Source organism: Hyla sarda, chromosome 7 (assembly GCF_029499605.1).
Source record: "Hyla sarda isolate aHylSar1 chromosome 7, aHylSar1.hap1, whole genome shotgun sequence".
In the NCBI taxonomy this organism is placed as follows: Eukaryota; Metazoa; Chordata; class Amphibia; order Anura; family Hylidae; genus Hyla; species Hyla sarda.
The window spans coordinates 2745502-2770281 of record NC_079195.1 but is presented as its reverse complement, the minus strand read 5'-3'; the positions used below and the strand labels follow the sequence as shown (position 1 = coordinate 2770281).

The following is a 24780-nucleotide window of genomic DNA, read 5'->3' as shown; positions in this document are numbered from 1 at the left end:
GTCTACAGTCGGGAAACCACATACGGCTGAAAACGCAGCCGACCTCAGGCTGCGGTTCACTCCGGTCGGCTCATAAACATGCATTAAATACGGTTCCCCTATACGGCTGAGTGTGGGCGCCGTGATTAAGCTCCACCCCCTCCTCCCAGCCGTATACGGGAACCGTAAGTACAAAACGTAGTGTGAACCCAGCCTAACACAAGTTTATTCCCTTTGTGTGTATTGGAATAAACCAAAAAAGGAGGAAAAAAAGCAAATTGGACATAATGTCACCAAACTCCAAAAATGGTCCGGACACAATTATTGGCCCCTTTCATAATTGTGGAAAAATATGATTGTATCAAGCATGTGATGTTCCGAAAGAACAGGGAAAGGAATCGGCGCGGTGGCGCTTACTAGGCAATGTTTATTTCCGATGGTAAAAGCCATAAAAACGAAGTGCGGTTTAATAAATTGAATGAAAGTAGCGGACTATGCGTTGCGAGGGGCAGGGTCCTGGATTTGGGTGACATGCGCTATTAGAGGTGTACTCTTCGTACAACATCCTCAGGTTAACATAACCGTATTATTTCACTTGCACTGGTTTCCACCGGAGTAACGGCACAAGTTGTGCTCCCTATCTGTCTCTCCCTCTCCCCCCTTTTTTTCTTTTATATGTGCATTGTTTCCAGCATGTGATGCTCCTTTAAACTCACCATAGGCAAGTAACAGGTGTGGGCAATATAAAAATCACACCTGAAAGCAGATAAAAAGGAGAGAAGTTCACTTAGTCTTTGCAATGTGTGTCTGTGTGTGTCACACTAAGCATGGACAATAGAAAGAGGAGAAGAGAACAGAAAGAGGAGAAGAGAACTGTCTGAGGACTTGGGAACCAAAATTGTGGAAAAATATCAACAATCTCCAGGTTACAAGTCCATCTCCAGAGATCTAGATTTGTCTTTGTCCACAGTGCGCAACATTATCAAGAAGTTTACAACCCATGGCCCTGTAGATAATCTCCCTGGGCGTGGACGGAAGAGAGAAACTGATTAAAGGTGTCACCGCAGGATAGTCCAGATGGTGGATAAGCAGCCCCAAACAAGTTCCACAGGTATTCAAGCTGTCCTGCAGGCTCAGGGAGCATCAGTGTCAGCGCGAACTATCCGTCCACATTTATATGAAACAAAACACTATGGAGGAGACCCAGGAGGACCCCACTATGGAGGAGACCCAGGAGGACCCCACTATGGAGGAGACCCAGGAGGACCCCACTATGGAGGAGACCCAGGAGGACCCCACTATGGAGGAGACCCAGGAGGACCCCACTATGGAGGAGACCCAGGAGGACCCCGCTATGGGGGAGACCCAGAAGTACCCCACTATGAAGGAGACCCAGGAGGACCCCACTATGGAGGAGACCCAGGAGGACCTCACTATGGAGGAGACCCAGGAGGACCCCACTATGGAGGAGACCCAGGAGGACCCCACTATGGAGGAGACCCAGGAGGACCCCACTATGGAGGAGACCCAGGAGGACCCCACTATGGAGGAGACCCAGGAGGACCCCACTATGGAGGAGACCCAGGAGGACCCCACTGCTGACACAGAGACAGAAAAAAGACTACATTTTGCCAAAATGAACCTGAGTAACCAAAATCCTTCTGGGAAAACGTCTTGTGGACAGATGAGACAAGATAGAGGTTTTTGGTAAAGCAAATCATTCTACTGTTTACCGAAAACGGAATGAGGCCTACAAAGAAAAGAACACAGTACCTACAGTGACATATGGTGGAGGTCAGTGATGTTTTGGGTGTTTTGCTGCCTCTGGCACTGGGGGCCTTGAATGTGTACAAGACATCATGAAATCTGAGGATTACCAATGGATTTTGGGTCGCACTGTACAGCCCAGTGTCAGAAAGCTGGGTTTGTGTCCGAGATCTTGGGTCTTCCAGCAGGAAAATGACCCCAAACATACATCAAAAAGCCCCAGAAATGGATGACAACAAAGCGCTGGAGAGTTCTGAAGTGTCAGCAATGAGTCCAGATCTAAATCCCATTGATCACCTGTGGAGAGATCTTATAATTACTGTTGGGAAAAGGCGCCGTCCAATAAGAGACCTGGAGCAGTTTGTAAAGGAAGAGTGGTCCAACATTCCGGCTGAGAGGTGTAAGGAGCTTATTGATGGTTATAGGAAGAGTGGTCCAACATTCCGGCTGAGAGGTGTAAGAAGCTTATTGATGGTTATAGGAAGAGGGGTCCAACATTCCGGCTGAGAGGTGTAAGGAGCTTATTGATGGTTATAGGAAGAGTGGTCCAACATTCCGGCTGAGAGGTGTAAGAAGCTTATTGATGGTTATAGGAAGAGGGGTCCAACATTCCGGCTGAGAGGTGTAAGAAGCTTATTGATGGTTATAGGAAGAGTGGTCCAACATTCCGGCTGAGAGGTGTAAGAAGCTTATTGATGGTTATAGGAAGAGTGGTCCAACATTCCGGCTGAGAGGTGTAAGAAGCTTATTGATGGTTATAGGAAGAGTGGTCCAACATTCCGGCTGAGAGGTGTAAGAAGCTTATTGATGCTTATAGGAAGAGTGGTCCAACATTCCGGCTGAGAGGTGTAAGACGCTTATTGATGGTTATAGGAAGAGTGGTCCAACATTCCGGCTGAGAGGTGTAAGAAGCTTATTGATGGCTATAGGAAGAGTGGTCCAACATTCCGGCTGAGAGGTATAAGAAGCTTATTGATGGTTATATACACTAGACTGTACACTGACCGGGGGAGGGACATTATATACACTAGACTGTACACTGACTGGGGGGGGGGGGGGGGGACATTATATACACTAGACTGTACACTGACTGGGGGGGGGGGGGGACATTATATACACTAGACTGTACACTGACTGGGGGGGGGGGATATTATATACACTAGACTGTACACTGACTGGGGGGGGACATTATTTACACTAGACTGTACACTGATCGGGGGGGGGACACATTATATACACTAGACTGTACACTGACTGGGGGGGGAGGGGACATTATATACACTAGACTGTACACTGACCGGGGGGGGGGGACATTATATACACTAGACTGTACACTGACCAGGGGGGGGACACATTATATACACTAGACTGTACACTGACCGGGGGGGGGGGGGGTGACATTATATACACTAGACTGTACACTGACCGGGGGGGGGGGACATTATATACACTAGACTGTACACTGACCGGGGGGGACATTATATACACTAGACTGTACACTGACCGGGGGGGGGGATATTATATACACTAGACTATACACTGACCGGGGGGGGACATTATATACACTAGACTGTACACTGACCGGGGGGGGGGGGGGGACATTATATACACTAGACTGTACACTGACCGGGGGGGGGGTGACATTATATACACTAGACTGTACACTGACCGGGGGGACATTATATACACTAGACTGTACACTGACCGGGGGGGGGACACATTATATACACTAGACTGTACACAGTTTTGTCGCTGTAGTCTGCCCCGCCATCTTTGCTGTATATAGAGGGTTCTCTGGTACTTGTAGTGCCTGTATACGATGTCCTCACACACCTGGTGTTGTTTTCGTGGCGCCGGGCGGTGTATGAGACGTGGGCGCAGTATTTTTATCTCCGCCGGCGCACGATCCTGTTAGGAAGAAATCCTTTTTAGAAGTAATTGGCTTTAGTGTCGCCTCTCCGGGGGCAAATACTTTCTGATTTATTTCTTTTGTCATAGATTTCTAGTTTCCACATTTTCGATAACGACCTCGTTCACACAGGACTGCGCCTTATTTTTCTTACACCAGATTTCGGCTTGGCTTCTGTTTTGTGTAATTTGGTGCAATGTTCCCACTGGTGTCCACAGTCATCCAGAATGCACTACAAGACCGAAAATCTGAAAATATGGCGCAAGGAAAAGAGAGCAGGCCAAGTGAGAAAAGTCTGGTTATGCCCCTGCGATGTTCTGGTCAGGATTTGGGCCACATCTTTAGCCAATACAGGAGGGGAACCGGCGTGAGGTGCAGAACTGGGTCCTATGCAGTTCTGCGTTTTCTCCTCCCCTCGGCTTTCTGGAGATTTCCGATCACATAATGAGGAGAGAGGAAGACAGAGCTGGGCAGGACGCAACTCAGCACCTCCCCCAGCCCCCGTACACACTTCCCTCCTTGCACCTCCCTAAAATTTTCATAGCCCCGTTCCTGTCAGAGGGAGGGACATAGGTTTTCACGTCCGTCCTGCATACAGGCGCGGGGCTGATATGCAAGGGGGGCTGTGAAAATCTACACCCCTCCTGCTGAGGGAGGTGCGAGGAGGGAGCTGTGTATGGGGGGCTGAGGGAGGTGCGAGGAGGGAGCTGTGTATGGGGGCTGAGGGAGGTGCGAGGTGGGAGCTGTGTATGGGGGGCTGAGGGAGGTGCGAGGAGGGAGCTGTGTATGGGGGGCTGAGGGAGGTGCGAGGAGGGAGCTGTGTATGGGGGGCTGAGGGAGGTGCGAGGAGGGAGCTGTGTATGGGGGGCTGAGGGAGGTGCGAGGAGGGAGCTGTGTATGGGGGGCTGAGGGAGGTGCGAGGAGGGAGCTGTGTATGGGGGGCTGAGGGAGGTGCGAGGAGGGAGCTGTGTATGGGGGGCTGAGGGAGGTGCGAGGAGGGAGCTGTGTATGGGGGGCTGAGGGAGGTGCGAGGAGGGAGCTGTGTATGGGGGGCTGAGGGAGGTGCGAGGAGGGAGCTGTGTATGGGGGACTGAGGGAGGTGCGAGGAGGGAGCTGTGTATTGGGGGCTGAGGGAAGTGCGAGGAGGGAGCTGTGTATGGGGGGCTGAGGGAGGTGCGAGGAGGGAGCTGTGTATGGGGGGCTGAGGGAGGTGCGAGGAGGCAGCTGTGTATGGGGGGCTGAGGGAGGTGCGAGGAGGGAGCTGTGTATGGGGGGCTGAGGGAGGTGCGAGGAGGGAGCTGTGTATGGGGGGCTGAGGGAGGTGCGAGGAGGGAGCAGTGTATGGGGGGCTGAGGGAGGTGCGAGGAGGGAGCTGTGTATGGGGGGCTGAGGGAGGTGCGAGGAGGGAGCTGTGTATGGGGGGCTGAGGGAGGTGCGAGGAGGGAGCTGTGTATGGGGGGCTGAGGGAGGTGCGAGGTGGGAGCTGTGTATGGGGGGCTGAGGGAGGTGCGAGGTGGGAGCTGTGTACGGGGGGCTGAGGGAGGTGCGAGGAGGGAGCTGTGTACGGGGGACTGAGGGAGGTGCGAGGAGGGAGCTGTGTACGGGGGACTGAGGGAGGTGCGAGGAGGGAGCTGTGTACGGGGGGCTGAGGGAGGTGCGAGGAGGGAGCTGTGTACGGGGGGCTGAGGGAGGTGCGAGGAGGGAGCTGTGTACGGGGGGCTGAGGGAGGTGCGGGTAGGGAGATGTGTACGGGGGGCTGAGGGAGGTGCGGGTAGGGAGCTGTGTACGGGGGGCTGAGGGAGGTGCGAGGAGGGAGCTGTGTACGGGGGGCAGAGGGAGGTGCGAGGAGGGAGCTGTGTACGGGGGGCAGAGGGAGGTGCGAGGAGGGAGCTGTGTACGGGGGACTGAGGGAGGTGCGAGGAGGGAGCTGTGTACGGGGGGCTGAGGGAGGTGCGAGGAGGGAGCTGTGTACGGGGGGCTGAGGGAGGTGCGAGGAGGGAGCTGTGTACGGGGGGCTGAGGGAGGTGCGAGGAGGGAGCTGTGTACGGGGGGCAGAGGGAGGTGCGAGGAGGGAGCTGTGTACGGGGGGCAGAGGGAGGTGCGAGGAGGGAGCTGTGTACGGGGGACTGAGGGAGGTGCGAGGAGGGAGCTGTGTACGGGGGGCTGAGGGAGGTGCGAGGAGGGAGCTGTGTACGGGGGGCTGAGGGAGGTGCGAGGAGGGAGCTGTGTACGGGGGGCTGAGGGAGGTGCGAGGAGGGAGCTGTGTACGGGGGGCTGAGGGAGGTGCGAGGAGGGAGCTGTGTACGGGGGGCTGAGGGAGGTGCGAGGAGGGAGCTGTGTACGGGGGGCTGAGGGAGGTGCGAGGAGGGAGCTGTGTACGGGGGGCTGAGGGAGGTGCGAGGAGGGAGCTGTGTACGGGGGGCTGAGGGAAGTGCGAGGAGGGAGCTGTGTATGGGGGGCTGAGGGAGGTGCGAGGAGGGAGCTGTGTATGGGGGGCTGAGGGAGGTGCGAGGAGGGAGCTGTGTATGGGGGGCTGAGGGAGGTGCGAGGAGGGAGCTGTGTATGGGGGGCTGAGGGAGGTGCGAGGAGGGAGCTGTGTATGGGGGGCTGAGGGAGGTGCGAGGAGGGAGCTGTGTATGGGGGGCTGAGGGAGGTGCGAGGAGGGAGCTGTGTATGGGGGGCTGAGGGAGGTGCGAGGAGGGAGCTGTGTATGGGGGGCTGAGGGAGGTGCGGGGAGGGAGCTGTGTATGGGGGGCTGAGGGAGGTGCGGGGAGGGAGCTGTGTATGGGGGGCTGAGGGAGGTGCGGGGAGGGAGCTGTGTATGGGGGGCTGAGGGAGGTGCGGGGAGGGAGCTGTGTATGGGGGGCTGAGGGAGGTGCGGGGAGGGAGCTGTGTATGGGGGGCTGAGGGAGGTGCGATGAGGGAGCTGTGTATGGGGGGCTGAGGGAGGTGCGGGGAGGGAGCTGTGTATGGGGGGCTGAGGGAGGTGCGAGGAGGGAGCTGTGTATGGGGGGCTGAGGGAGGTGCGAGGAGGGAGCTGTGTATGGGGGGCTGAGGGAGGTGCGAGGAGGGAGCTGTGTATGGGGGGCTGAGGGAGGTGCGAGGAGGGAGCTGTGTATGGGGGGCTGAGGGAGGTGCGAGGAGGGAGCTGTGTATGGGGGGCTGAGGGAGGTGCGGGGAGGGAGCTGTGTATGGGGGGCTGAGGGAGGTGCGGGGAGGGAGCTGTGTATGGGGGGCTGAGGGAGGTGCGGGGAGGGAGCTGTGTATGGGGGGCTGAGGGAGGTGCGGGGAGGGAGCTGTGTATGGGGGGCTGAGGGAGGTGCGAGGAGGGAGCTGTGTATGGGGGGCTGAGGGAGGTGCGAGGAGGGAGCTGTGTATGGGGGGCTGAGGGAGGTGCGATGAGGGAGCTGTGTATGGGGGGCTGAGGGAGGTGCGGGGAGGGAGCTGTGTATGGGGGGCTGAGGGAGGTGCGAGGAGGGAGCTGTGTATGGGGGGCTGAGGGAGGTGCGAGGAGGGAGCTGTGTATGGGGGGCTGAGGGAGGTGCGAGGAGGGAGCTGTGTATGGGGGGCTGAGGGAAGTGCGAGGAGGGAGCTGTGTATGGGGGGCTGAGGGAGGTGCGAGGAGGGAGCTGTGTATGGGGGGCTGAGGGAGGTGCGAGGAGGGAGCTGTGTATGGGGGGCTGAGGGAGGTGCGAGGAGGGAGCTGTGTATGGGGGGCTGAGGGAGGTGCGAGGAGGGAGCTGTGTATGGGGGGCTGAGGGAAGTGCGAGGAGGGAGCTGTGTATGGGGGGCTGAGGGAGGTGCGAGGAGGGAGCTGTGTATGGGGGGCTGAGGGAGGTGCGAGGAGGGAGCTGTGTATGGGGGGCTGAGGGAGGTGCGAGGAGGGAGCTGTGTATGGGGGGCTGAGGGAGGTGCGAGGAGGGAGCTGTGTATGGGGGGCTGAGGGAGGTGCGAGGAGGGAGCTGTGTATGGGGGGCTGAGGGAGGTGCGAGGAGGGAGCTGTGTATAGGGGGCTGAGGGAGGTGCGGGGAGGGAGCTGTGTATGGGGGGCTGAGGGAGATGGGGGGCTGAGGGAGGTGCGGGGAGGGAGCTGTGTATGGGGGGCTGAGGGAGGTGCGAGGAGGGAGCTGTGTATGGGGGGCTGAGGGAGGTGCGAGGAGGGAGCTGTGTATGGGGGGCTGAGGGAGGTGCGGGGAGGGAGCTGTGTATGGGGGGCTGAGGGAGGTGTTTGGAAATCTCCGAACAGCTGAGGGGAGGAGCTAATGCAGAACTGCAAAGGACCCAGTTCTGCACCTCACACCAGCAAAGTGTTTGATAACCTTGTTTATGATAGTTGCATGCTGGGGATTGTAGTCTTCCCCTGTCACAGCTTATTGCTGTAGACCTGTGGTCTCCAAACTGTGGACCGCCAGATGTTGCAAAACCACAACTTCCAGCATTCCCGTACAACAGAATGAAGGGTTTATAGCGAGAGGTATAAGTAGTAGAGGGAAGTGCTCATGGGTGTATAGGGAGAGGTATTAGCAGTAGAGGGAAGTGCTCATGGGTGTATAGGGAGAGGTATTAGCAGTAGAGGGAAGTACTCATGGGTGTATAGGGAAAGGTAATAGCAGTAGAGGGAAGTGCTCATGGGTGTATAGGGAGATATATTAGTAGTAGAGGGAAGTACTCATGGGTGTATAGGGAGATATATTAGTAGTAGAGGGAAGTGCTCATGGGTGTATAGGGAAAGGTATTAGTAGTAGAGGGAAGTGCTCATGGGTGTATAGGGAGAGGTATTAGCAGTAGAGGGAAGTGCTCATGGGTGTATAGGGAAAGGTATTAGTAGTGGAGGGAAGTACTCATGGGTGTATAGGGAGATATATTAGTAGTAGAGGGAAGTACTCATGGGTGTATAGGGAGATATATTAGTAGTAGAGGGAAGTGCTCATGGGTGTATAGGGAAAGGTATTAGTAGTAGAGGGAAGTGCTCATGGGTGTATAGGGAAAGGTATTAGCAGTAGAGAGAAGTGCTCAAGATAGAGATAGGTATAAGGCTATCCTTCATATAAGATTGGGATAGGCATAAGGCTATCCTTCATATAAGATAGGGATAGGTATAAGGCTATCCTTCATATAAGATAGGGATAGGTATAAGGATATCCTTTATATAAGATAGGGATAGGCATAAGGCTATCCTTCATATAAGAATGGATAGGAATAAGTTTATCCTTCATATAAGATAGAGATAGGTATAAGGCTAACCTTCATATAAGATAGGGATAGGTATAAGATTATCCTTCATATAAGATAGGGATAGGTATAAGGCTATCCTTCATATAAGATACAGATAGGTATAAGGCTATCCTTCATATAAGATAGAGATAGGTATAAGGCTATCCTTTATATAAGATAGGGATAGGTATAAGGCTATCCTTCATATAAGATAGAGATAGGTATAAGGCTATCCTTCATATAAGATAGGGATAGGTATAAGGCTATCCTTTATATAAGATAGAGATAGGTATAAGGCTATCCTTCATATAAGATGCCCTGCGTGTCCATTGTTATGAGGTAACATGGTGATGTATAATCAGTGATGGCGTTACCAGCTTAGTTCACAACTGTCCGTTCACTACAGAAAAAACTAAGGTGAAGGGTGCGTCACACAGCGGACACCCCACAGGGCCCATTGACTGATGACTGGTGACCGGCAGGTTTGTGTCTGGTATCTGCCTGGTATCCTTCTAGTGTCCGCCTGGTATCTGCCTGGTGTCCTTCTAGTGTCCGCCTGGTATCTGCCTGGTGTCCTTCTAGTGTCCGCCTGGTATCTGCCTGGTGTCCTTCTAGTGTCCGCCTGGTATCTGCCTGGTGTCCTTCTAGTGTCCGCCTGGTATCTGCCTGGTGTCCTTCTAGTGTCCGCCTGGTATCTGCCTGGTGTCCTTCTAGTGTCTGCCTGGTATCTGCCTGGTGTCCTTCTAGTGTCTGCCTGGTATCTGCCTGGTGTCCTTCTAGTGTCCGCCTGGTATCTGCCTGGTGTCCTTCTAGTGTCTGCCTGGTATCTGCCTGGTGTCCTTCTAGTGTCTGCCTGGTATCTGCCTGGTGTCCTTCTAGTGTCCGCCTGGTGTCCTTCTAGTGTCCGCCTGGTATCTGCCTGGTGTCCTTCTAGTGTCTGCCTTGTATCTGCCTGGTGTCCTTCTAGTGTCTGCCTTGTATCTGCCTGGTGTCCTTCTAGTGTCCTTCTGGTATCTGCCTGGTGTCCTTCTGGTATCTGCCTGGTGTCCTTCTGGTATCTGCCTGGTGTCCTTCTGGTATCTGCCTGGTGTCCTTCTAGTGTCCGCCTGGTATCCGCCTGGTGTCCTTCTAGTGTCCGCCTGGTATCTGCCTGGTGTCCTTCTAGTATCGGCCTGGTATCTGCCTGGTGTCCTTCTAGTGTCGGCCTGGTGTCTACCTGGTGTCCTTCTAGTGTCCGCCTGGTATCCGCCTGGTGTCCTTCTAGTGTCCGACTGGAATCCGCCTGGTGTCCTTCTAGTGTCCGCCTGGTATCTGCCTGGTGTCCTTCTAGTGTCCGCCTGGTATCTGCCTGGTGTCCTTCAAGTGTCTGCCTGGTATCTGCCTGGTGTCCTTCTAGTGTCCGCCTGGTATCTGCCTGGTGTCCTTCTAGTGTCGGCCTGGTATCTGCCTGGTGTCCTTCTAGTGTCTGCCTGATATCTGCCTGGTGTCCTTCTAGTGTCTGCCTTGTATCTGCCTGGTGTCCTTCTAGTGTCCTTCTGGTATCTGCCTGGTGTCCTTCTGGTATCTGCCTGGTGTCCTTCTGGTATCTGCCTGGTGTCCTTCTGGTATCTGCCTGGTGTCCTTCTGGTATCTGCCTGGTGTCCTTCTGGTATCTGCCTGGTGTCCTTCTGGTATCAGCCTGGTGTCCTTCTGGTATCTGCCTGGTGTCCTTCTGGTATCTGCCTGGTGTCCTTCTAGTGTCCGCCTGGTATCCGCCTGGTGTCCTTCTAGTGTCCGCCTGGTGTCTGCCTGGTGTCCTTCTAGTATCGGCCTGGTATCTGCCTGGTGTCCTTCTAGTGTCGGCCTGGTGTCTACCTGGTGTCCTTCTAGTGTCCGACTGGAATCCGCCTGGTGTCCTTCTAGTGTCCGCCTGGTATCTGCCTGGTGTCCTTCTAGTGTCCGCCTGGTATCTGCCTGGTGTCCTTCTAGTGTCCGCCTGGTATCTGCCTGGTGTCCTTCTAGTGTCCGCCTGGTATCTGCCTGGTGTCCTTCTAGTGTCGGCCTGGTGTCTACCTGGTGTCCTTCTAGTGTCCGCCTGGTATCCGCCTGGTGTCCTTCTAGTGTCCGCCTGGTATCTGCCTGGTGTCCTTCTAGTGTCCGCCTGGTATCTGCCTGGTGTCCTTCTAGTGTCTGCCTGGTATCTGCCTGGTGTCCTTCTAGTGTCCGCCTGGTATCTGCCTGGTGTCCTTCTAGTGTCGGCCTGGTATCTGCCTGGTGTCCTTCTAGTGTCTGCCTGGTATCTGCCTGGTGTCCTTCTAGTGTCTGCCTTGTATCTGCCTGGTGTCCTTCTAGTGTCCTTCTGGTATCTGCCTGGTGTCCTTCTGGTATCTGCCTGGTGTCCTTCTGGTATCTGCCTGGTGTCCTTCTGGTATCTGCCTGGTGTCCTTCTGGTATCTGCCTGGTGTCCTTCTAGTGTCCACCTGGTATCCGCCTGGTGTCCTTCTAGTGTCCGCCTGGTATCTGCCTGGTGTCCTTCTAGTATCGGCCTGGTATCTGCCTGGTGTCCTTCTAGTGTCGGCCTGGTGTCTACCTGGTGTCCTTCTAGTGTCCGACTGGAATCTGCCTGGTGTCCTTCTAGTGTCTGCCTGGTATCTGCCTGGTGTCCTTCTAGTGTCCGCCTGGTATCTGCCTGGTGTCCTTCTAGTGTCCGCCTGGTATCTGCCTGGTGTCCTTCTAGTGTCTGCCTGGTATCTGCCTGGTGTCCTTCTAGTGTCGGCCTGGTATCTGCCTGGTGTCCTTCTAGTGTCCGCCTGGTATCTGCCTGGTGTCCTTCTAGTGTCGGCCTGGTGTCTACCTGGTGTCCTTCTAGTGTCCGCCTGGTATCTGCCTGGTGTCCTTCTAGTGTCCGCCTGGTGTCCTTCTAGTGTCCGCCTGGTATCTGCCTGGTGTCCTTCTAGTGTCCGCCTGGTATCTGCCTGGTGTCCTTCTAGTGTCCGCCTGGTATCTGCCTGGTGTCCTTCTAGTGTCCGCCTGGTATCTGCCTGGTGTCCTTCTAGTGTCCGCCTGGTATCTGCCTGGTGTCCTTCTAGTGTCCGCCTGGTATCTGCCTGGTGTCCTTCTAGTGTCCGCCTGGTATCTGCCTGGTGTCCTTCTAGTGTCCGACTGGAATCTGCCTGGTGTCCTTCTAGTGTCCGCCTGGTATCTGCCTGGTGTCCTTCTAGTGTCGACCTGGTGTCTACCTGGTGTCCTTCTAGTGTCCGCCTGGTATCTGCCTGGTGTCCTTCTAGTGTCCGCCTGGTGTCCTTCTAGTGTCCGCCTGGTATCTGCCTGGTGTCCTTCTAGTGTCCGCCTGGTATCTGCCTGGTGTCCTTCTAGTGTCCGCCTGGTGTCCTTCTAGTGTCCGCCTGGTATCTGCCTGGTGTCCTTCTAGTGTCCGCCTGGTATCTGCCTGGTGTCCTTCTAGTGTCCGCCTGGTATCTGCCTGGTGTCCTTCTAGTGTCCGCCTGGTATCTGCCTGGTGTCCTTCTAGTGTCCGCCTGGTATCTGCCTGGTGTCCTTCTAGTGTCCGCCTGGTATCTGCCTGGTGTCCTTCTAGTGTCCGACTGGAATCTGCCTGGTGTCCTTCTAGTGTCCGCCTGGTATCTGCCTGGTGTCCTTCTAGTGTCGACCTGGTGTCTACCTGGTGTCCTTCTAGTGTCCGCCTGGTATCTGCCTGGTGTCCTTCTAGTGTCCGCCTGGTGTCCTTCTAGTGTCCGCCTGGTATCTGCCTGGTGTCCTTCTAGTGTCCGCCTGGTATCTGCCTGGTGTCCTTCTAGTGTCCGCCTGGTGTCCTTCTAGTGTCCGCCTGGTATCTGCCTGGTGTCCTTCTAGTGTCCGCCTGGTATCTGCCTGGTGTCCTTCTAGTGTCCGCCTGGTGTCCTTCTAGTGTCCGCCTGGTATCTGCCTGGTGTCCTTCTAGTGTCCGCCTGGTATCTGCCTGGTGTCCTTCTAGTGTCCGCCTGGTATCTGCCTGGTGTCCTTCTAGTGTCCGCCTGGTATCTGCCTGGTGTCTTTCTAGTGTCCGCCTGGTGTCCTTCTGGTTCCGTTGTTCTGCAGGATTGTTTTCCCTTCTCTGACGCAGATGTGAACAATGTCTTAGGCTGTATTAACACCACGTTGTTGCAATACGGTTCCCGTATATGGTTTTACTGTAAAAACTGTATGGAACCGTATTGCAAACCATATGTATAGACATGTCTTTGAAAACTGTATGCCAAACGTAGCATCCGGTTGTGTACGTTTTTCATAATTTACAGTTTAATCCGTTTTTTTTCCCATACACAAAACGGTAGTCTACTACGGTTTTATGTCCGGGTGAAAAAACTGATAGAAACCGCATACGTTTTTAAAAAAATATGGTTGTCTATGGGAACCATATATGGAAACCATATGTGCGTACGGTTCCATCCGGTTTGCACCATACGGCTTTTGACTTTGCACAGTTTTTTTTCTTGGAATTTCAGTCAAACAAGTGAAACTTTATTCATAATGGAGTAAAAAGTTTAAAAGTTATACATTTTTTTCTTAAAAAAACGGATGCGACCGGACATCATTTTTCAAACCGTATACAGGTTAAGATTTGTACACAAGTTTTGATACAGTTTAGTCCAGTTTTGAGGAATCCGTTTTTCATCAAAAACCTGATACCGGAACTGTATTGCAAAAACGTGGTGTGAATGCAGCCTTACACAGATAAAGCACTGTAGTTCCCCGCACAGCAGATCCTGTCCTCTGTCTATTATAAGGTGTCAGATTCTCCGGTGATTGTATCTGATCTGGTATCACCTGCCCCGGAGGTGTGGCCCATGGCGCGGACACGTGCTCTGTCATTACTCACTTATTACTCACCGCCTTGTGTCATCCTCCCCGCGGCCGATTACATCATTCATAAAGACAGGCAGGATCCTTTATATCTCTGGGTCGGGTTCACATGAGATTCATCTGGGCATCGAGACATCAGAGAGGATCCAGAGCTGAGGGCCAAGAGGTGGATCCAGAGCTGAGGGCCAAGAGGTGGATCCAGAGCTGAGGGCCAAGACGTGGATCCACTCTGCTCTCCGTCGTGGCCTCCATCCTCGAGGAATCCTCAGGCGTATTGGATTTCAGTTACCTAATTTTTTTGGTCTTGGGGAAATAAGCTGCTACCAGAGGAGTCTGGAGGAGAAGGACAGAGGAGTCTGGAGGAGAAGGACAGAGGAGTCTGGAGGAGGAGGAGGACAGAGGAGTGTGGAGAAGGAGGACAGAAGAGTCAAGAGGAGAAGGAGGTGACTGAGGGGTCTGGAGGAGGAGAAGGAGGACAGGGGAGTCTGGAGGAGAAGGAGGACAGAGGAGTCTGGAGGAGGAGGACAGAGAAGTCTGGAGGGAAGAGGACAGAGGAGTCTGGAGGGAGGAGGACAGAGCTTTTGTCCCATGACTCGTTCTGTGGTGACCCCTTTTTGCTCTGACCACATGTAGGGACATTACCTGCCCCGGGGTGAACACCCGTACACATTGGCGCGGTGGGTGGTGTAGTAGGCACCAGGCTTGGTACCAGCAGTGAGATCCGAAGATCTGGAGGACATGCCGGTGAGGTTTAATGCTCGTGCCTCAGGACTGATGGTAGTCACATCCGTAAGGGGCGGAGGGCGGTATATATGGCAAATCTGTAAACATGTAAATAAAAGTCTACAAACCTATACAACGTTCTGGGGTGTACATTAAAGGGGAAGAAGATAACCTCCGTATAATTACCAAGCGGGGGAGGAGCGGTGCTGATGGCATAAACAAATTCTTCCCCATTGTATTCACTAAGGAAAATGAAATGCCAGGTGAAATACCTGTCTAACCCAGGAAGAAGTATTGGTCACCTGTCTAACCCAGGAAGAAGTACTGGTCACCTGTCTAACCAAGGAAGAAGTACTGGTCACCTGTCTAACCCAGGAAGAAGTACAGGTCTCCTGTCTAACCCAAGAAGAAGTACAGTGCCGCCTACAAAAAATCTAAATAGACAAATCACCAGGTCCAGATGGCATTCACCCCGTGTTCGAAAGGAATTAAGTAATGTAATAGACAGACCCCTATTTTTAATATTCAGGGACTCTATAGTAACAGGGACTGTTCCTCAGGACTGGCGCATGGCAAATGTGGTGCCAATATTTAAAAAGGGGACAAAAGGTGCCCCCGAGAATTATAGCCCTGTTAGTTTAACCTCTGTTGTATGTAAATTGTTTGAGGGTTTTCTAAGAGATGCTATTTTAAAGTATTCTGATAAAAATAAATGTATGACTCCATATCAGCATGGCTTTATGAGGGATCGGTCCTGTCACCTGATCAGCTTTTATGAGGAGGTGAGCTCCAGACTGGACCAGGGGAAAATCACTGGGTGTCGTATATCTACGTACGACATCCGTACGACTTATTCTGATTGAGTAACTGTTACTAGTGGGGACCACAGGGGTCAGTCTTGGGTCTTGTTCTATTTAATATATTTATTAATGACCTTGTAGAGGGGTTGAATAGTAAAGTAGCAATCTTTGCAGATGATACTAAACTCTGTAAAGCGGTAAACACTATAGAGAACAGTGCACTGTGTATAGTAGATAACACAATAGAAGACAGTGCACTGTGTATAGTAGATAACACAATAGAGGACAGCGCACTATTACAAATGGATCTGGATAGGTTGGAGGTTTGGGCTGGGAAGTGGCAGATGAGGTAGCACTGATAAATGTAAGGTAATGCACATGGGGAAGAAAAATCCGGGCTGGGATTATGTATTAAATGGGAGAACACTTGGGACGACTGACATGGAAAAGGACTTAATAGTCTTAGTTAATAGTAAATTTAGCTGTAGTGACCAGTGTCTGGCAGCTGCTGCCAAGGGAAATAAAATCATGGGGGAAATAATTCTACCACTGTACAAATCACTAGTCAGACCACACATAGAATACTGTGTACAGTACTGGTCAGACCACACATAGAATACTGTGTACAGTACTGGTCAGACCACACATGGAATACTGTGTACAGTACTGGTCGGATCACACATAGAATACTGTGTACAGTACTGGTCGGATCACACATAGAATACTGTGTACAGTACTGGTCAGACCACACATAGAATACTGTGTACAGTACTGGTCAGACCACACATGGAATACTGTGTACAGTACTGGTCGGACCACACATGGAATACTGTGTACAGTACTGGTCGGATCACACATGGAATACTGTGTACAGTACTGGTCGGATCACACATAGAATACTGTGTACAGTACTGGTTGGATCACACATAGAATACTGTTTACAGTACTGGTCGGATCACACATAGAATACTGTGTACAGTACTGGTCAGACCACACATGGAATACTGTGTACAGTACTGGTCGGATCACACATGGAATACTGTGTACAGTACTGGTCGGACCACACATGGAATACTGTGTACAGTACTGGTCGGACCACACATGGAATACTGTGTACAGTACTGGTCGGACCACACATGGAATACTGTGTACAGTACTGGTCAGACCACACATGGAATACTGTGTACAGTACTGGTCAGACCACACATAGAATACTGTGTACAGTACTGGTCGGACCACACATGGAATACTGTGTACAGTACTGGTCGGACCACACATAGAATACTGTGTACAGTACTGGTCAGACCACGTATAGAATACTGTGTACAGTACTGGTCAGACCACGTATAGAATACTGTGTACAGTACTGGTCAGACCACACATAGAATACTGTGTACAGTACTGGTCAGACCACACATAGAATACTGTGTACAGTACTGGTCAGACCACGTATAGAATACTGTGTACAGTACTGGGCACCAGTGTACAAGAAAGATATAGTGGAGCTGGAGAGGGTTCAAAGATGGGCAACCAGAGTAATACGGGGAATGGGAGGACTACAGTACCCAGAAAGATTATCAGAATTAGGGTTATTTAGTTTAGAATAAAGAAGGCTTAGGGGCGACCTAATAACTATGTATAAATATATCAGGGGACAGTACATAGATCTCTCCATGATCTATTTATACCCAGGACTGTATATATAACAAGGAGGTGACCTAATAATATATATAATATATCAGGACAGTACAGAGATCTCTCCATGATCTATTTATACCCACGACTGTATATATAACAAGGAGGTGACCTAATAATATATATAATATATCAGAACAGTACAGAGATCTCTCCATGATCTATTTATACCCAGGACTGTATATATAACAAGGAGGAGACCTAATAATATATATAATATATCAGGACAGTACAGAGATCTCTCCATGATCTATTTATACCCAGGACTGTATATATAACAAGGAGGTGACCTAATAATATATATAATATATCAGGACAGTACAGAGATCTCTCCATGATCTATTTATACCCAGGACTGTATATATAACAAGGAGGTGACCTAATAATATATATAATATATCAGGACAGTACAGAGATCTCTCCATGATCTATTTATACCCAGGACTGTATATATAACAAGGAGGTGACCTAATAATATATATAATATATCAGGACAGTACAGAGATCTCTCCATGATCTATTTATACCCAGGACTGTATATATAACAAGGAGGTGACCTAATAATATATATATAATATATCAGGACAGTACAGAGATCTCTCCATGATCTATTTATACCCAGGACTGTATATGTAACAAGGAGGTGACCTAATAATATATATATAATATATCAGGACAGTACAGAGATCTCTCCATGATCTATTTATACCCAGGACTGTATATATAACAAGGAGGTGACCTAATAATATATATAATATATCAGGACAGTACAGAGATCTCTCCATGATCTATTTATACCCAGGACTGTATATATAACAAGGAGGTGACCTAATAATATATATAATATATCAGGACAGTACAGAGATCTCTCCATGATCTATTTATACCCAGGACTGTATATATAACAAGGAGGTGACCTAATAATATATATAATATATCAGGACAGTACAGAGATCGCTCCATGATCTATTTATACCCAGGACTGTATATATAACAAGGAGGTGACCTAAAAATATATATAATATATCAGGACAGTACAGAGATCGCTCCATGATCTATTTATACCCAGGACTGTATATATAACAAGGAGGTGACCTAAAAATATATATAATATATCAGGACAGTACAGAGATCGCTCCATGATCTATTTATACCCAGGACTGTATATATAACAAGGAGGTGACCTAAAAATATATATATATAATATATCAGGACTGTATATATAACAAGGGGGCATCCTCTACGTTTAGAGGAAAGACTATTTGTACACCAGCACAGACGGGATTCTTTACTGTAAGGCTGGGTTCACACTATGGAATCTCTGGGCAGAATTTCTGTCGGAGATTTAGCCGGCGACACTAAGACCACACGGACTGCATTGCTGTCCCCACAGACGGCAATGCATTTCTGGGTGGATCTTTTAGGAGATCTGCTCAGAAATGCATTGACATCTATGGGGATGGCAGTGCAGTCCGCGCGGTCCTAGTGCCGCCGGCTTAATCTCAGCCAGAAATTCTGCCCAGAGCGTGAACCTAGCCTAAGAGCAGTGAGACTGTGGAATTCTCTCCCGGAGGAGGTGTCATGGGGAACTCGGTAATAGAATATAAAAGGGGTCTGGATGCATTTTTGGAGAATAATAACATTACAGGTTATGGATTCTAGATTTATAGGGACAGAACGTTGATCCAGGGATTTATTCTGATATTTGGAGTCGGGAAGGAATTTTTACCTCTAGTATGAGGGTTTTTTGCCTCCTCTGAATCAACTCAGTAGGGACTCATTAGGGTTATAGGTTGAACTTTATGGACTCTGCTCTTTTTTCAACCTTATGAACTATGTTACTATGTAATGTGGTGAACCGACTATAAATGTGTCTTGACTGGATCCTGGCGGCTCGGCCATTGATTGCTTTAGTCTGGATTCATGTTCTTCGTTGGTGCTCTGGTTACATATATGCAGTTCTCAGTCTGAACACTAGGGGCTAAAGCTAAGAGGAGACTTCCTGTGTCTGTGATGATAAGGAGGAGGCTGCTGGGGAGGGATCAGTACAGGATTACAGTGAAAGTGACACTAGGGCATATAGAAGACAATGGAAGCTTAGCCCCCCTCCCTGCAGATGGAGAAGACAATAAAAGCTCAGCCTCCCCCTCCCAGTAGATAGAGAAGTCAATAGGAGCTCAGCCTCCTCCTCCATGTCCATAGAGAAGACAATAGGACCTCAACCACCCTCTTCCATTTTGTCTACGTGTTGTATGCTGTTGATATGATGGTTATTGTCTGAATGTTGTATAGTGTTGATTTGACAGTATAGGTCTGCAGGTTGTTTGGTGTTGATGTGATGGTTGTTGTCTGTGTGTTGATATGATGTTCATGTCTCTGTGTTGTTTTGTGTCTGCATGTTGTATGTTGTTGTTATGATGGTTCTCGTCTATGTCTTATATGTTGTTGATATGACGTTTTCTGCCTGTGTGTTGTCTGTTGTTGATATGATGGTATGTGTCTGTGTGTTGTCTGTTGTTGATATGATGGTATGTGTCTGTGTGTTGTCTGTTGTTGATATGGTATGTGTCTGTGTGTTGTCTGTTGTTGATATGGTATGTGTCTGTGTGTTGTCTGTTGTTGATATGGTATGTGTCTGTGTGTTGTCTGTTGTTGATATGGTATGTGTCTGTGTGTTGTCTGTTGTTGATATGGTGGTATGTGTCTGTGTGTTGTCTGTTGTTGATATGATGGTATGTGTCTGTGTGTTGTCTGTTGTTGGTATGATGGTTCATGTTGTATGTTGTTGATATGACGGTTCATGTTGTATGTTGTTGGTATGATGGTTCATGTTGTATGTTGTTGATATGATGGTTCATATTGTATGTTGTTGATATGACGGTTCATGTTGTATGTTGTTGATATGATGGTATGTGTCTGTGTGTTGTCTGTTGTTGATATGATGGTTCATGTTGTATGTTGTTGATATGATGGTTCATATTGTATGTTGTTGATATGACGGTTCATGTTGTATGTCGTTGATATGACGGTTCATGTTGTATGTCGTTGATATGACGGTTCATGTTGTATGTTGTTGATATGACGGTTCATGTTGTCTGTTGTTGATATGATGGTTCATGTTGTCGTTGATATGACGGTTCATGTTGTATGTTGTTGATATGACTGTTCATGTTGTCGTTGATATGACGGTTCATGTTGTATGTTGTTGATATGACGGTTCATGTTGTATGTTGTTGATATGATGGTTCATGTTGTCGTTGATATGACGGTTCATGTTGTATGTTGTTGATATGATGGTATGTGTCTGTGTGTTGTCTGTTGTTGATATGACTGTTCATGTTGTCGTTGATATGACGGTTCATGTTGTATGTTGTTGATATGACGGTTCATGTTGTATGTTGTTGATATGATGGTATGTGTCTGTGTGTTGTCTGTTGTTGATATGACTGTTCATGTTGTCGTTGATATGACGGTTCATGTTGTATGTTGTTGATATGATGGTTCATGTTGTCGTTGATATGACGGTTCATGTTGTATGTTGTTGATATGATGGTATGTGTCTGTGTGTTGTCTGTTGTTGATATGACTGTTCATGTTGTATGTCGTTGATATGACGGTTCATGTTGTATGTTGTTGATATGATGGTATGTGTCTGTGTGTTGTATGTTGTTGATATGACTGTTCATGTTGTCGTTGATATGACGGTTCATGTTGTCTGTTATTGTTATGACGGTTCTTGTTGTCTGTTATTGTTATGACCGTACTTGTCTGACTATGTCGCTGTTTCCTCTCTGCAGGTTGTGAATTAATCCAGAAGTGTGCGGCTCGGACTCGGCCTGAACCTCCGCTCCCCCCCCCCCCCCCTCCCAGTGTCATCAGCCACATGGATTACCAAGGGATTACTGCAAGGAGGGAGACGGACTAATAAGGGGAGGGGGCAAAGGGCTGCAAGACATTGTATGCTCCCCTCACTCTGGAGATTTGGAGGAGGGGAGGCTTTCACTCTCAGAGCCCCCCGAATTATTAGGCTGGACTATGTGGGGCCATCTGTGATAGCCTCTGATTCTCCCATTGCCTCGGAGTGCTGCGTGGGGATATGCTGTACCCCCTAGTCCCATCCTCCCATCCTCACGATGCCTGCAGGAACTGTCAATTCATTCAAACCCAGCAAGTACATCCCTGTGGCCGCAGCGACCGTGTTCCTCGTGGGATCCACCACACTTTTCTTCGCTTTCACGTAAGTCCCACCATAAGAAACTTTGCTGCGTGCAGATCCGGGATTGGGTTCTGTATTATCAGGTGGTGGCGACGGTCCCCGTGTCTGTACCATCCTGTGACCCTCCATACTGACATCCTCCGGACACACTTCATTTTACATGTCTGCCAATTGTTTATTTCCTACCTGTTTCTTTCCTTGTCTTTATATTCCATTTATTCATCTGTCTGACACCCCCATCTGTCCCTTTAATTCTGTCCCAGATTTTGGGATTACTTAGTATATACAAACCATCTAAAGAGATTACAGCCGTCTGAACCTCATGATATATCCATCAGGGCCCTGAACACTTCAGAATAAAATATCTCCGTGACCTCCCCCGCAATCATCTGGTCATGTGACTGCGGCACAATAAAAAGGCCGAGTACGGGTTATCTGATGCCAGCAATGAAAAAATAGTTCTTAATATTTAGAAAATAGTAATAGTGCAATATGCATTTAAAACTATTTATATATTCACAAATATGCAAATTAAGTAATGAATTATAAGTGTTAACTAATATAATAATAATAAAAATAAGTTTTAATAAATATAATACATAACAATACATACTAAATCAATAAATATGTAAAAATATAGTAACAAGCGTATAAAAAATATTGATTCATTAAATATGCTAAATAAATATTAAGTAATACATTTTAAAAATATGAAGAAATATTCCAATAATAAGTTATAATGAATATAATAATATTAAATTATAGTAACAAGCATGTAAAAAATATTGGTTTATTAAATATATAAAATAAATAACAAAGAATACATTTTAATAAATATGAAGAAATAAAAATAATAAATTATATTAAATATAAAAATACATAAAATTATTAAATATGTAAAAATAAAGTAACAAGCATTTAAAGAATATTAATTTATTAAATAAAATAAATAATATTAGGTAATATATTTTAATAAATATGAAAAAATATAACAATAATAAATTATAGATGTAATTATACATATTAAATTAATATTAACAAGCAGGTCAAAAATATATATTTATTAAATATGTAAAATAAATATGTAATATATTTTAACAAATATGAAGAAATATAACAATAATAATTATAAATTAGAATACATATTAAATTAATAACTATGTACAATAAATTTTTATAAGTGTGTAAAAAATATTGATTAAATATGTAAAATCAGTTATAAGTAATGCATTTTTAATAAACATGAAGAAATATAACAATAATAAATTATAATAACTATAATACATTATAATACATTATTAAATTAATAAATATGTGTACAAAAAAAAAAAGTTATGGCCATAAATGTTGGCCCCCCTTAAATTTTTCTATAAAATGAAGTATTTCTCACAGGAAAGGATTGCAGTAACACAGGTTTTGCTATACACATGTTTATTCCCTTTGTGTGTATTGGAACTAAACCAAAAAAGGAGGAAAAAAAGCAAATTGGACACAATGTCACCAAACTCCAAAAATGGTCTGGACAAAATTATTAGCACCCTTTCAAAATTGTGCAAAAATAAGATTGTTTCAAGCATGTGATGTTTCTTTATACTCACCTGGGGCAAGTAATAGGTGTGGGCAATTTAAAAAATCACACCTGAAAAATAAAAAGGAGAGAAGTTCACTTAGTCTTTGCATTGTGTGTCTGTGTGTGCCACAGTAAGTATCAACAACAGAAAGAGGAGAAGAGAACTGTCTGAGGACTTGAGAAAAAAAAATTTTGAAAAATTTCAACAATCTCCAGGTTACAAGTCCATCTCCAGAGATCTAGATTTGTCTTTGTCCACAGTGCACAACATTATCAAGAAGTTTACATCCCATGGCCCTGTAGATAATCTCCCTGGGCGTGGACCGAAGAGAAAAATTGATGAAAGGTGTCAACGCAGGATAGACCGGATGGTGGATAAGCAGCCCCAAACAAGTTCCAAAGATATTCAAGCTGTCCTGCAGGCTCAGGGAGCATCAGTGTCAACGCGAACTGTTGACATATAAATTAAATGAAACGCTATGGAGGAGACCCAGGAGGACCCCACTGCTGACACAGAAACATTAAAAAGAAAGACTACAGTACATTTTACCACTATGAACTTGAGTAACCAAAATCCTTCTGGGAAAACGTCTTGTGGACCAGGGATGTGGAACTCCTATCGCCCGACGCCCGGGACATGCAGTTCCGGGCGCCAGGCAGGTGAATTTTTCCGGCCCTTAGCCTGGGCCTAAGCGGGGCAAGCAGGGCCGGACCTGACAAGCGCTGCGGCGCTCTGCAGTCTGTATGGAGCGGGCTCCCAACTCCTGCCCGCTCCATACTCTGCAGCCCCCGGCTTTGGAAACTGGCGTCCTCCGAAGCAGAGCACAGGAGATGAGAAGCTGTCTCTCCCCTGCTCTGCCTTCTTTCTGCCATGCAGACGTGTGAGGGGGAGATGAGGCGGAGTAGCTTCTTGCTCCCCGTGCCGACCTGCGTCCTCTGCCCTCACTCCCCCCAGCTCTAGCTTCGGAGAGCTGAGGGGAGGAGCGGACGCATGTCTGCACTGGGCGCAAGTTTCACAGTGCTGCTAATAACTAGCATGCGGCGCTCAGCAGTCTGTATGGAGCTGGCTCCCGACTCCTGCCCGCTCCCTACTCTACAATAAAAAAAATTCCCAAAAGTTCCGAATTTTTTTTTTAATTAGTAAAACATGACGTAAACTATACTAATCTGGTATCGCTGTAATCAGGCGCCTAAAGTATAAAATTAACATGTTATCTCAACCACAAGGTAAATGGCGCAGAAAAGAAAACCACCAAATCTGCAAAATTATCTTTTACTATTTCAATTTCACTTCACCTAATATATATTTTTTGGTTCGGAGAATATGTAATTGAAAAATTAAAAGGTATCATTATAGTAGGTAGTTATGGCTATTATAGGGCGAGAAGGAAAAAATCAGAGCGTAAAAGCGAAAATTGGCCGGACAAGTGCATCGTCATGAGGGACAAGTAGATTTTACTTCATTTTAGTCCCGTGGACAAGTAGTTTTTTATAAAATTTCCACACCCCTGTGGACAGATGAGACAAGATAGAGCTTTTTGGTAAAGCCCATCATTCTACTGTTTACCGAAAACAGAATGAGGCCTGCAAAGAAAAGAACACAGTACCTACAGTGACATATGGGGGAGGTCAGTGATATTTTGGGTTGTTTTGCTGCCTCTGGCACTGGGGGTCTTGAATGTGTACAAGACATCATGAAATCTGAGGATTACCAATGGATTTTGGGTGGCACTGTACAGCCCAGTGTCAGAAAGCTGGGTTTGCGTCCGAGATCTTGGGTCTTCCAGCAGGACAATGACCCCAAACATACGTCAAAAAGCCCCAGAAATGGATGACAACAAAGTGCTGGAGAGTTCTGAAGTGTCAGCAATGAGTCCAGATCTAAATCCCATTGATCACCTGTGGAGAGATCTTATAATTACTGTTGGAAAAAGGCGCCTTCCAATAAGAGACCTGGAGCAGTTTGTAAAGGAAGAGTGGTCCAACATTCCGACTGAGAGGTGTAAGAAGCTTATTGATGCTTATAGGAAGAGTGGTCCAACATTCCGGCTGAGAGGTGTAAGAAGCT

General features: G+C 48.3%; 1 protein-coding gene across 1 annotated transcript in view; it reads left to right on the top strand.

Annotated features, from left to right (window-relative positions):
• The window catches only part of ZDHHC5 (zinc finger DHHC-type palmitoyltransferase 5), a gene marked incomplete at its 3' end in the record, with an annotated part of 65291 nt that overhangs the window by 4212 nt on the left and 36299 nt on the right, over nt 1-24780 (top strand). The window contains 1 exon segment of the mRNA XM_056531057.1: nt 20724-21163. Coding sequence (XP_056387032.1) covers nt 21060-21163 — 104 coding nt within the window.